This window comes from Siphateles boraxobius, unplaced genomic scaffold (genome assembly GCF_051911475.1).
Source record: "Siphateles boraxobius isolate OS27281-9 unplaced genomic scaffold, OSU_SipBor_1 22, whole genome shotgun sequence".
Taxonomy (NCBI): domain Eukaryota; kingdom Metazoa; phylum Chordata; class Actinopteri; order Cypriniformes; family Leuciscidae; genus Siphateles; species Siphateles boraxobius.
Window position 1 is genome coordinate 13,322,169 of NW_027508833.1, and position 14,271 is coordinate 13,336,439.

General features: G+C 38.7%; 1 protein-coding gene across 8 annotated transcripts in view; it reads left to right on the forward strand.

The window, feature by feature from the left end:
• Positions 1-14,271, forward strand: part of arel1 (apoptosis resistant E3 ubiquitin protein ligase 1) — a 200,835-nt gene that overhangs the window by 138,670 nt on the left and 47,894 nt on the right. For all 8 annotated transcript variants that reach the window (XM_077238654.1, XM_077238653.1, XM_077238660.1 and 5 more), the window contains 9 exons: positions 5,080-5,221; positions 5,313-5,434; positions 5,656-5,731; positions 5,839-5,948; positions 6,167-6,346; positions 7,965-8,090; positions 12,547-12,676; positions 12,761-12,819; positions 13,738-13,827. In XM_077238654.1, the coding sequence (XP_077094769.1) occupies positions 5,080-5,221; positions 5,313-5,434; positions 5,656-5,731; positions 5,839-5,948; positions 6,167-6,346; positions 7,965-8,090; positions 12,547-12,676; positions 12,761-12,819; positions 13,738-13,827 (1,035 nt within the window). The remainder of the gene's footprint in view (positions 1-5,079; positions 5,222-5,312; positions 5,435-5,655; positions 5,732-5,838; positions 5,949-6,166; positions 6,347-7,964; positions 8,091-12,546; positions 12,677-12,760; positions 12,820-13,737; positions 13,828-14,271) is intronic.

Sequence of the window (14,271 nt, forward strand, 5' to 3'; positions counted from 1 at the left end):
GCCTTTTCTTGTATCTTTGACAGAAAAGGTAGATTCGAGATCGGCCTGTAATTGACTACTTCTGTAGGATCAAGTTGTGTTTTTTTAACAAACGGTTTAATCATAGCCAGCTTAAAAGTTTTTGGTACTTACCCTAACGACAAAGATGAATTAATGATATTAAGAAGAGGATCTATGACCTCTGGAAGCATCTTTTTCAGTAGTTTAGTCGGTATAGAGTCTAACATACATGTTGTCGATTTAGATGATTTAACGTGTTTATAAAATTCACCCTCTCCTATTGCAATGAATGAATTGAATTTTTCGTCAGGGAGACTACAATGCATTGCCTGATGCGATACTGTAGTAGACGGTTGCATAGTTATAATTTTCTCCCTGATATTATCCATCTTGTAAGTAAAGAAGTTCATAAAGTCATTACTGCTGTGCATCTTGGAAACATCTGGGGTTGAAGCTTTATTTCTCGTTAGTTTCAAATAAATACCTAGGGTTTTGTTTATTTTCTTCTAATACGGTTGAAAAATAAGCAGTTCTAGGCGTTTTTAAGGCCTATCTGTATATAATCGTGCTCTCATTCCATGAAATGCGAAATACCTCTAGTTTTGTTTTCTTCCAGTTGGGCTCTAATGTGATGATCTCATCATGAAATAAATAAATAAATTGCAATGAAAAGTTTACTTGTCCTACATTTATCAAGATGGCGACATCTTTAGTCCCAGCCCCCAGTTACCTTTATCTGGATGACGTGCGTCGCTCACACCTGTCGGGAGGCATTGAGTGTACCTCGCGGAGCTCCTCTAGAAGACTCCCATGGCGATTTAATGTTTTATCCGGGAGTATTACAAGGGTCGTCGGCGTTATAATGGATCGTACAAGTTCCAAAACCTGAACTGGATACAGATCGGGAGCCTCCAGTCTATATACTCACTTCTGAGAAGTCTCGGAAAATGTGGACCAGACTTTTAAAAAAGTCGTGAGTGCGATTTAGCCTGCACTGGACGACTGTTTGACGTGACTTGACTATTTTTGATAGGGAATTATTCTCCCACTGACTGTTTGAACTATTTTTACTGTGGATTACTGTTGGAATTACTGATTGTCTTTTGAACTGGACTAATTTTGTTTCTTTTTTGTAGCCTGTTTTGTGGCTGGACAATTATTGAACGGAGTTTTGTGTTTGTTTTTCTTTCTTTTCTCTCTAACCAAAAAAAGCCATTTTAGAAATACTTGAAATTGTGCATCTTGTGAATATACATATTTGAATGGAATTATATGTGTCCTGTCATATTGAATGGTTTGTGTTCTATTTAAGAGTAATTATATGGGTATTATTATTACTACATATATTATGTATTGATTATTGGTGTAATTCCTTATCTCACTAAGTGATGGGTTTTGTGAAAGAGAAATCAGGCCACACAAGATCTTTGTACGTTTTCTTTAACTGAATCTTAAATTAATGACACAAATCCTGTCTGGCACCCAAGCATATACCGAGTGTGGGAAAACGTTAAACTATTTTTCTGGCTGCTCTCTTAAGGGCCTGAGTGTGCTCGTTGTACCATGCCGTTGGACTATTTTCTTTAATCTTCTTTAAGCGCAAAGGAGCAACTTTGTCTAAAGTGCTGGAAAAGAGACTTAAAAGTTTCTGTCATCATATCGAGTTCTTCTAAGCTATCTGGGATGCTGAGATGATGAAACTGATCAGGAAGATTATTTATAAAGCAATCTTTAGTGGAAGAAGTGATAGGTCTAACATATTTGTAACATGGAGTCGCCTTTTTAGCCTTGGCTAAATTAAGTTTACACAAGACTAGATAATGATCTGAGATGTCATCGCTCTGCTGCAGAATTTCAACGATATCAACATTGATGCCATATGATAATATTAGATCTAGATTATGATTACGACAATGAGTAGGTTTCTGACAGGTGTTGTCTAACTCCAATAGAGTTAAGAATGTCTTTAAATGCCAATCCCAATGCATCTTTTGTTGCACCTCCATGTTTGACACTGGGGATGGTATTCTTGTGGTCATAAACTGTGCCTTTTCTGTGACAGACATACTGCTGAACCCTGAGTCCAAAAAGTTCCAGTCAGCCTTTTTTGTTCTCTTGGTCAAGAGTGGCATTCTTTGAGGTATCCAGGCATGAAGTCAATGCTCGTTTAGTGTTCTTCTCATAGTCTACACTGAAATGTTTTTCCCCCCTTTCATCAGGTCATCTAGCACAGGGGTTCCCATCCCGGGGGTCGCTAAAGATTTACGAGGGGTCGCCAAGCTCACTCTAGGTTGGAAGATTTTTTATTATTATTTAAAACAGCATGATAAATAATTGCATTTTAAATATTTAATAATAGTTTATAAATGAAAAGAGTAGCAATTTCCTTAAAATCGAGAATTTTCAGCTGTGTATCGCGAGAGTGTGAATAGACAGAAGCAGCTTTTTTTTTTAAAGATGCTGCAAAGCGCCAGGGAGAAGAGAGAAATGTATGAAGAACACTAAAATTAAAACAAGGATTTATTTGAACAGTTATTTCAAATTTGGTTTCATTGAAGCAATCGACAAGGTGAGATTTTAAGTGTGTAATCTGTGGTGAGAGACTAGCGATTGAAGGCATGAAGCCCTGCAAATTGATGAGGCATCAGAGCACCAAACACCCACAGACTCAGAGAATTTTTCCTAAGGAAAAAATAACTAGTTATATCAAATAGGCCCCAGAACACCAGAGATGCTTTGACTTGAGCTGGAAATGAAAATAGACAGACAACGGTCACATCATTCGAGTGCACCCTACTTATTGCCCAATCAAAAAAGCCACACACCATTGGGGAAACTCTGCTCAAACCCACATGTCTAAAAATGACAGAAATAATGTGCGGGACACATGTGGCTTCCAAACTTAAAACTGTACCTCTGTCCAATAATACAGTAAAAGACAGAATCGACAGAATGGCAAATGATGTTGAGATCACTTGAAAAGTTGAAAAGTTAAAGATGCACCTATTTTCTATCCAACTTGATGAAATTACCACCGTGGCAGATGAAGCCGTATTGATTGTATATGTGCAGTACATTGAAGACGCTGAAATAAAGCAGGACATTCTGTTGTCTACTAATTTGTCCAAAATGACACGAGGAGAAGATATTTTCCATGCAATTAACATGTACAGGCAAAACATTCCCTATAATAATTTAGTCGCATGCTGCACAGATGGAGCTGCTTCAATGATGGGAAAAAATAAGGGCTTCAATACAAGTTTGAAAGAAAAACTGTATGATACACCGTCAAGCCCTGGCCAGCAAACACCTCTCTGATTAGCTGAATTAAATGCTCAAGACTGTTGTAAAAATTGTCCACTTTATTAAAGCCCGTCCTTTGAACAAACAGATCTTTGCCGAGCTGTGTAAAGATGAGGCGCACCAGACACTCCTCCATACCGAACTGTTCTGGCTAGAGTTTAGATTAGAGTTAAGTAGTATGTTAATTAGAGTGTTAGTTCGTTTTATTGTACTGAAAGAAAAAATAAAGGAGTTCCTGAGACTGAACAACCAGAAACTGCTTGACGAAATTACAGACAAAAATCTTATTAGAACGTTGTACATCTCTGGCAGTTCACGTACCTTGGACCAGACCATGTTCATAAATACCTGACACTGGTGGAAGATGATGGGATTCAACCTCCAGTAGATCTCAGCTGTAAAGACAGAAATATCATGGCTGCCACCTTTATCTGATTTCTCCACAAGAACATCGGTTAGTATTAGTGTTGGTTGTCATACAATAGTTGTAAATACAACCAAATGTAGACATGTTGGTGTGTTTGATGTGTTGAATACAACCAGAAACTGCTTGATGTCCTGGAATACAAAGAATCATTGATACATTTGTGCATAAAGTGGAACTGAGAAAGAATAAACTTATAAAACGGGACCTACAAAACTTTCCATCACTTCTCAATCAGACTGTGGGAAATGCACCTGAATCCTTGAGCAACAAGTTCATGTGTCACATGGAACTGCTTCAGTAGGAGATGAAATCACAACTCTCTGATGTGGATGATTGTGGATCCATTCACCGCAAAGGGGGAGGACATGGACTATTTAGAAGCAGAGGACGAACTCTTGAATGTTAAGTCAAATTCTTTTCTGAGGAGATTCTTTACCGAACACTGTTCTGGCTGGTGAAAGGACCCGACTTCGTGCCTAAGCTTGTGCTTGTTGTAGTTACATGTCTTTAAGGTATAAAATTGATACATTTGTTTGATAACATGAGGTTATTTCTCTAATTAATTTATAGTTTACATTGACAGATTATGATTTGCTTCTGTTATTTGTTGATCAGTTTCAGAAAAAAGTGGAACCTGTTGTTAGAAAGAAAAAAAATATCCTTATGAATAATTGCCTGTTGCTAATTGTCTTGATTTGTTATTGCATGTATTAGAACCTTAACTGAATGAGTTACTAAATGAAATGTCTGCTAGTGTGTTTGATGGGGATGGGGGTCGTTAAAGATTTTGAATGTTAATATATAGGTGTCTCCTGGAAAAAAGATTGTAACCACTGATCTAGCAAGTCTTTGGCGGCAAAGTTTTTTTCAGCATTGATCAAACATCTTATTCCCTTTTGAATGAAATTGAATTGAAATTGTGCTAGTACTTGTGACAGCTAAAGCTAATTAAGTGTCGTTATAGAGTTTCTAAAACCTTAATTGTGTTTTAACACAATTTCGTACCCTTCCATACTAGTAATTGATATATCAACAGCAATGTTGAAAGGGGGTTGAATAATTATGGCATAGCTGTATTATGAAAAAAACATAGAAATATTAAATTATATATTAACATTATCACTTTTAATATGTCACCAAAGTGTTATACAGTACATGTTTGTTTGTTTTTTACTTTTTTTAGCTTTAGAAAAGCTTGCATTTGTACATTTATATGGGGTTGAATTTTGATTGCAAGTGTTTGTATATATAATATATATATATATATATATATATATATATATATATATATATATATATATATATATATAATTTTTTTTTTTATGGTATTCATTTCTTTTCTTTGGCAGTTCACGTACCATGGACCAGATCCTGTTCATAAAAACCTAACTCTGGTGATAGATGATGGGATTCAACCTCCAGTAGAGCTCAGCTGTAAGGACAGAAATATCATGGCTGCCACCTTTATCCGATTTCTCCATAAGAACATTGGTTAGTATGAGTGTTGGTTGTCAGTAAATACAAACAAATGTAGACATGTTGGTGTGTTTGATGTGTTGAATGTTATTTGTACATCTTCTAGGAGGATCAGAGACTTTTCAGGATAAAGTGAACTTCTTTCAGCGGGAGCTGAGACACATTCACTCAAAGAGACCTCGCACTAAAACCTGCCTGAAAATCAGCCGACCTTCTCTGCTTGAGTCGGTGAGCAAATCTGGCAGATCTCCATGTTATTCTTAGTTTTCCATGAGATTCATGGGCCATATAAAACAGCTTTCAGAACAATATAGAAATACCTAAGTTCCTAAATACTCGTACTCACACAAACCTGCCCTATTTATTTCTTGGAATCTTTTTTTTCTTTTGTGTAGTATAGACACAGAATTTTATGGGAATTAAAAGAGGTGCTTTCCCCCCATTTTTAGTCTCTGAAGGTCACACGGAACTTTTCTGTGTCTGATTGGAGTAAGAACTTTGAAGTTGTGTTCCAGGATGAGGAAGGTTGGTTAACTGCTTGGTGTTATTATTCACTGTTAATAAACTGTGAATAAACATAAATCCTATTTAAAGGTTAATTTGTTCTGTTTGTGTTTGGCTGTGTTTATTAGCTCTGGACTGGGGAGGGCCAAGGCGTGAGTGGTTTGAGCTTATCTGTAAGGCTCTATTTGATACCAATAACCAGCTTTTCACACGCTTCAGTGACAACAACCAAGGGTTGGTAAGTCAGTATCTACATCTGATTAGTTTTCTGTGAGCAGAAAAACTTATTCTCATTTCTCTGTGTTCTGTAAAGATTATATAAAGAGTTCTGGTATAGGAGAACGTAATTGTAAAGGATAAAATTACACCCATCACATTTAGTGAACTGCAGTAATATAAATATATTGAATAATGTGAGCTGATATCTGATGAGCTTTTTTTGTGTTTTTTGGCCAGGTCCACCCAAACGCTGAGCGCTCCCCTCACCTGAGGGTGAAGATGTATGAGTTTGCAGGGCGAGTGGTGGGGAAATGTCTATTTGAATCAGCTTTAGGTGGGGCCTACAAGCAGCTAGTACGAGCGCGATTCACCCGCTCCTTCTTGGCTCAGATTATTGGATTACGAATGAACTATAAGGTGACAGTTGATTCATAGCCTTCTAATAAATGTATATTTTAGCCTGTACTGATACATTCCTCATTTACATATCATACCTGCAAACTTGTCTGCTTTAGGCAAAATCCACTGTTCTGACATGAAATCATTTGGGAACTACAACATGGGCACTTACAGTAGCTGTCCTGACTGTCTTCAGAAAAGTTTTGATGGCATTTTCTTTTCACCTTACCTCTGTAAAGTAGTGTTTATAAGCGCAGCTCTTATTTGTGTACAGCGGAAACTGCTGTATTTCTGCTTTTCCATAAGCACTTTTCATTCAGCCTGGCTGCTGTTTTTGTTCAGATCAATTACAGTATATATAATATACAAAATAATTTTTTAGGCTGAAATCTGAGTTTTATCATTTTATAAAACTTTTAGTTTTTGTCAAAAATGTTATTACCTGAACTGTAAAATTGTTTAAATTCTAGTTTTTATGGTCATTTTACTACGGTGGCCTGGATGTGCACAACACAACGAAATTTAAAAAGCAAACATAAGTTCACAAGACATCTAAATTAAGCCACAACACAACAAAATGAATCCACAACACAACGGAAAATGTACAACACAACAAAAATAAGCCACAACACAACGGAATATTTACATTGCACAACACAACGAAATAAAGCCGCAACACAACGGAAACTCTCTCGACCACTAGAGGGCTCTCGGAGCGCGATAAAGTTAGTTTTCCATGAGTCAGCAGTCTAAGTAGTATATCAACAACACGATTAGTTTTAACAGTATGTAGCTAACCATTGTATAGTGACATTATTAATTCAAAATCACCTACGTGCATTAAAGCGACGCACCGGTCTTGTATCTCTCACGGAGGAGCGGAAGCAGAAAAGGAGGAGCGACGACAGTGGAGATGGAGAGAGGAACAGACCTGAACCTCTCCATCTCCACTGTTGTCGCTCCTCCTAAAATGTATGCTTCCACTCCTCCGTGAGAGATACGAGACCGGTGCGTCGCGCAGGCGGCGCTCATCAGTAATTACGCCGTGCTGCTCTCTCACGGCCCTTGGCCTCGTCCTGCTCGCCACAGTTTGCTTTTTAAATTTCGTTGTGTTGTGCAATACTAACAAAACGACATGTGGTTCTAATCTAATATCAGCATTTTTCCAAAATAATTTTTCAAACGGCTGATTCTTAGAGAGCCCCCCCCACACACACACACACACACACAATATTTTTTTCGTTGGCCCAGAGTATGCAGGTATGCAAATACATCACTTACTCTCCTTTGATTCATTTATATGAATGTGTGTTTAATTTTTGTTGTTCTTTGCTTTGCCCCCATCCCCCACCGACCCCAACCCACCCACCCCCACCCCCCAGGCACATTGGTCTGGTTTCACACTCAACTTGATTCGATCTGACCCTGGCTCGTTTGCGTGCATCTTACGTCATCGCAAACGTGCACGGCACACGGTTATTTTTCAAACTGCTGATTCTAAATCCCCCCCCAGACACACACACAATATCTTTTTCGTTTTGTCCAGATTTTGCAGGTATGCAAATAGATCACTTACCCTCCTTTGATGAATTTATATGAATGTGTGTCTAATTTTTGTTTTTCTTTGCTCTGCCAGTACTTCGAAACAGACGATGAGGAATTTTACAAAACTAAAGTCTGCTTCATTCTGAACAATGATGTCAGTGAAATGGACCTGGTGTTTGCAGAGGAAAAATATAGCAAGTCAGGACATCTGGAAAAGGTAATCCTCATTAATTCAATGATAAATTGATTTAAAAAATGAAATCTGTTCCATTTAAATCTTGATTCCAAATATCATACAGTTCAATGCATGTATGCATGGAAGTGCTCTTAAGGCAGAAATGTCCAATCCTGTACCTGGAGCGCCAACGTCCTGCAGAGTTTAGCTCCTGCCAACTTAGGGTGCTTTCATACTGGGCTCGTTTCCTGCGGTCCGAGCCCGGGCGCGATTGTTCCTGCAGCGTTGGTCTGGTTTCACACTCAACTTGATTCTATCGGACCCTGGCGCATTTGCGTGCATCTTACGTCATCGCAAACGTGCACGCCGCATGATAGAAAACAGAATGCGGGTCAATGTATTGTGTTTTTTATTAATTTGGTAAGTTTTGAGGAGGAATTTGTTGCCCTGATTCCACGCGCTTGCACGAGTACACTACAGACTCCCTCTCGCTCGTATCCAAGGTAAATCATCAACACTATAACTATTACATGTGTTTAAATACATCATAATCAGCTAAAACGCATGTGCAGGTCACTTTACTTCCTTAACATGTGGGCACCTGAGTCCTTGTTGCTTTCACATTCACGTTAATCGTGGCACGGTTCGGGAGCAACCGAACTCAGACCACCTCCTCCAGGTAGCCTCGTGTTTGGTACCCCAGTGTGCACCCGGGTCCGCATGACAGCGTTCACATTATTGGCGCTGTTCTGCTGGCGACATGGAGGAGAGCTCTTGCTGCTTTTTTTTTGTTTGTTCATTTGTTATGGCGTCTGTTATGTCCCTCTTTTATATTTTGTATCGGTGGACTCAGTGTGCAAATTTGCTGGATACCACTTGCGTTGAGAACTGTATGTTGCGAGTGTGCAAAGTGAATCGGAGGAGAATGGCAAAAATGGCATGGCTAATCCTGTTTGGTCAAATCGTTCAGAGCTCCGCTGACGGGCTAACCAGCAGCAGTGGCCTTCTAATATACAGTCGGACCGAGCTGCTGGGACTGTGGGATACCGGAGTGCTACCGTCACCTGATCTGCTACACAAGGTGCCCGGGGAGCTACGACAACATCATGGCCCGGGCCTTCGTCGAGGCGTAGGAGAGGCGGCCTTAGACAGCGCATCCGTAGAGCTGTCAAGCTACCGCTACCACAAATGCTTCTCTGCAATCCACGATCCTTAAAAAACAAACTGGATGATCTGCGTCAACAGGTTGGAGCCTGCTACGAATATCTTGAGTCCGGTTTAATGGCTTTTACAGAAAGCTGGTTTAGCACCGAGGTGCCAGACAACTTTATTCAAATTGAAGGTTTCACCCACCTACGGTTAGACAGAGACGCAAATTCGGGCAAGACACGGGGGTGGGGGGGTGGGGTGTGTATGTAAATTGACAGTTGGTGTCGTAACTTTACAGTGAGAGACAAAATATGCAACCCCAACCTGGAACTGATATGTGTTACCCTGCGGCCATATTATCTGCCTAGAGAATTTACCAATATATTTGTGTGCGTTGTGTACGTCCCCCCAAGTGGGAACGCTAGCATGGCAGCTAAGGCAATTACAGCCTGCGTCCATCTCCATCTACAGAAAAAACCTGACGCTCCCATGCTGATACTTGGCGAATTTAACCACTGTAGCTTGGATAAAACTTTACCTGGATTTCATCAATATGTTAAATGTAACACTAGAAACAACAGTATACTTGATAAATGCTATGGCAATATCAAGGATGCCTATACAGCTAGAGCCAGACCCCCTTTGAATAATTCTGATCATAATGTTATCCAGCTGCTACCCACATATTGCACAGTTTTTAAGTCCAATAAACCGGTAATCCAGTCTGTGAAACTATGGTCTAGTGATAAAACAGAGGAGCTGAAGGGGTGCTTCCTCTGCACAGACTGGAATATCTTTTTTAAGGATGCAGACATTGATAGTGCTACTGAATCAATCACCACATACATTTCTTTCTGTATTGACTCTGTTATACCCCAGAAAACAGTTAAACGGTATCCTAATAACAAACCCTATATCACAAAGGGCATTAAGGAATGTATTAACAGGAAGTAACTAGCTTTCAGAACTGGGAACAAAGCAGAAGTCCGAGCTGCACAGAAAACACCTTAATCTGCAAATGAGAGCAGCTCGGCAGCAGTACAAGGAGCGGGCGGAAAAATAGCTGTCAGACTCAAACACAAAGACACTTTGGGACTCTATCAGAAAAATGACTAATATGGACATTAAAAAGAAGCCCCTTTTTGCTCACAATGAAATTGCAAAGGCGAATGAATTGAATACTTTTTACATTCGTTTTAATTCAGATAATATGAAGGAATGTGCTGCAGTTCTAGAGAATGTATTTTGTAATGTTGATTTGGTTAGAATTGTAATTGATCCACATACTGTTATTAAGGTGTTTAAAAATATGCAGACATCTAAAGCAACAGGCCCTGACAACCTGTCCGCTTTTCTTTTAAAAACTTTTGCAGAAGAACTATCACCAGCCTGGCATAAATTATTTCAGCTTTATATAGATACATGTACAGTACCACAACTCTGGAAAAAATCTATCATTATTCCAGTACCCAAAAAGGCATGCCCCCAGGAGAATAATGACTATGGGCCAGTGGCCATTACTTCCAATGTTTTTAAATCTTTAGAGATGCTTATGATAGAGAAACTCCACACAGATGTGGGAATAAATTTAGATAAATACCAATTCGCTTATACAAAAAAACGTAGTACAAGTGATGCTTTATCGACAATAACGCACTTAACCTTGAAGCACCTTGAAAGACCTGTTGCATATGCTAGAAAAGCATATGCTTTTTGTTGATTTTAGCTCTGCTTTTAATTCAATCAAGCCAGACATCCTTCTTAGGAAACTTACTCAGTTAAATGTAAATCCTTTTTTAATCAGATGGTATCATTCCTTTTTGTCGAACAGGCCACAGCAGGTGAAGTTTAACTCCTCTCTGTATGATCTAGCGGTGTGCAGCACTGGCGCCCCTCAAGGGTGTGTCAGGTCTCCTCTCCTGTTTACATTGTATACTAAAGATTATGTCAGCCATGAGCCAAACCTATATATAGTCAAATTCTCTGATGATACTGTCCTTCTCAGTTTGCTTAATAAAGAAAGCAACATGAATATCCACCAAGTTGCTGTGGACAAGTTTGTCAACTGGTGTGATTCACATCAACTTCAGATTAACACACGAAAAACTGTGGAAATGTTGGTTGACCCCAAATTAGTTGGAGATCAGAGCCCTGTGGTCATTCATGGTCGTGATATCAGGCAGGTGACATCTTTTAACTAATAGGGGTGTCTATTAATAATGACCTGAGTTGGCGCACACATGTTACAAATGTTTGTGCCAGAACCCATCAGCGCCTCTATTTTTTGCGTAGACTTAGGGTGTTTGGGGTCTGTAAAAATATTATGTTAATCTTTTACAGAGCAACAATAGAGTCCATTCTTCGATATGGTATTTCCAGTTGGTTTGGAAATTTGACAGTCAAATCAAAAACTCAGATTTTTTATTTGGTCAAGACGGGAGGCAAAATTATTGGTACATCGCCACCCCTCAACCCGCAGGAGCTTTTTGACCAGACAACAATTAGGCAGGCTAAAAACATTATATCTGATAATACTCATGCGTTGTTTACAGAGTTTGAGTTACTGAACTCAGGAAAGAGGTACAGGGTTCCTCTGTGCAAATAAAATGTTCCTCTCTCAATTAAGCTCATAAATGATCAGCGTTGAATATATGTTTATATGAATATAATTTATTGATGTATTGTATATCCGTGATTAAATTGTTATGTATGATCATGTTAGGATATTAATTTTGCATAAGCAGAGTTTAGAAAAAGGTAATTTGCAATTTGCACAGCTCTCGGGTAGCTTGAATAATCTATGTACTTTTTTGTTTTTTTATTGTTTTTAATTCTGTATAGCCGTATACTGTATATCTGTGATTGAATGTTATGCATGGACATGTTATGCATGATATCACTTTTGCATAAGCAGAATTTAGTAATTGGTGATTTGCTATTTGCACAGCTCTCTGAGTAGCCTTAATGTTTTATGTACTCTCTGTTTTTAACTGTTTTATACCTATACCTGTGCTTTTTCTTTGTTGAAATCTTCATGTGTCAATCTCTTTATCCAAAACTAATTTCTCCTTGGGGAGACAAATAAAGATACTTTTGATTAGCAATTTTTCATGCGAACCGTGCCCCGTTCCAAACTAAACTGCAAGTGTGAAAGCACCCTCAAACACAACTGCCTGGATGTTTCTAGTTAGTCTGAAGACCTTGATTAGCTGGTTCAGGCGTATTTAATTAGGTTTAGAGCTAAACTCTAGGACAATGGCCTTCCAGAATCAAGTTAGGACACCCCTATAATTTGAAGATACAGGTGAATGTTAGTTGTGTACCTTCACTGAGAGTAATAATGTTACAGGTAGTGGAATTGATATCTGGTGGTGCTGAAATTGCTGTGACCAATGAGAATAAAATTCACTACTTAAACCTGTTGGCCCAGTACAGACTAGCCAGTCAGGTGCGAGATGAAGTAGAGCACTTCCTCAAAGGTATGAGCCCATTATCAGACTCTTTAATTCAGTGTCTTTATGAGAAGACAATCTCATATTAACTAAATGACCTCCTCTTTTCAGGTTTGAATGAACTGGTCCCTGAAAACCTTCTGGCCATATTTGATGAGAATGAATTGGAGGTGAGAACAATAGTTTGCATAGCTAAGTACAGTTCAGTTGACATACTCTGGTGTTATATATCTACATACTAACCATATCTCTGTATCTGTTCCATAAACATGCCCTGATTAAACATTCAACCAATACTTCCTTTAGGAAACTCAGAACAGTTTTTCATTCTTTTAATTGGTATCATTTTGTGTCCATTCTTAAGTTGCGGTCACATTTGCAAATTTAATTTAGCGAAATTTATCAAGATTTCATGGCCAAAAATATCCATTGTCAACAGTGTTACCGACTTTGTTGCTAATTTAGCGACTTATCAGACCCCTTTAGTGTCTTTTTCCAAGAAAAGAGTCTAGCGACAAAACTAGGGACAACTTGAACAAACCTTATCTAGTTTCCAAGAATCACCAGTATTCCCCCACGGGCATGAGGTCTTGCTTACCCTCCTGCACAGGGAATAGAAGAAAAGCAAACAAATGTAAAAAACTGACAATAGCCCGAATGCGAATATGATGCTATTATGCCATGAATATTGCTTTTCAAGCAGGCTTTAGTTACTTTCCACTGAAAGTAGTTGGCAAAAGTGATTGGAAAAGGTGTAGCTATGTATGAAGTTTAGCAAGTCACAGAAGACAAAGCAAGCAGCTTTTGTTGGTGAATGGAGCGAATCTTGACCAACTTGAACAGGAGCGAATTCTGCTCAGCAAAAAATTTCCCCCATTACTTTGAACTCCTGATCGGACACAATCCTATTTAAATGACTGGATTTTTCTCATGAAATTTCACAAAGCAATGGTAAATGTGACTGCAACTTTAAGAATCATTTGAACCATTAACAGTTTTTTTTTTTTACAGACTCCCCATGTGAAGTCGATTTGTAAAAAGTGAAACGTTTGACTGTTCTGTTCTGTCCTGTTCTGCCCTGTTCTCAGTTGTTGATGTGTGGTACAGGAGATATTAACGTACAGGACTTTAAAGCTCACGCTGTTATTGTTGGAGGGTCGTGGCACTTCAGAGAAAAGGTGAGTAATTTAACATATTTAAAAAAGACTGTATTTCATTAGTTTTACTAAGGTATGCAGCTAACATGGGTTATATAGGTTATATATTATATGGATTAACAATACAACCACTGACAGGTGAAGTGAATAATATTGATTGTATCATTACAATGGCACCTGTCAAGGGGTGGGATATATTAAGCAGCAAGTATATAGTCAATTCTTGAATTCCATATGTTGTAAGCAGGAAAAATGGCCAAGCAAAAATATCTGAGTGTTGTTTGACAAGTGTCAAATAGTGATGGCTAGATGACTGGGTCAGATCATATCCTAAACAGCAAGTATTGTGGGGTATCCCCAGTATGCAGTGGTTAGTACCTATGAGAAGTAGTTGGATAACCCGGTAAACCGGCGTAGGGGTCATGGGCACCCAAGGCTCATTGATGAATGTGTGGAGCGAAAACT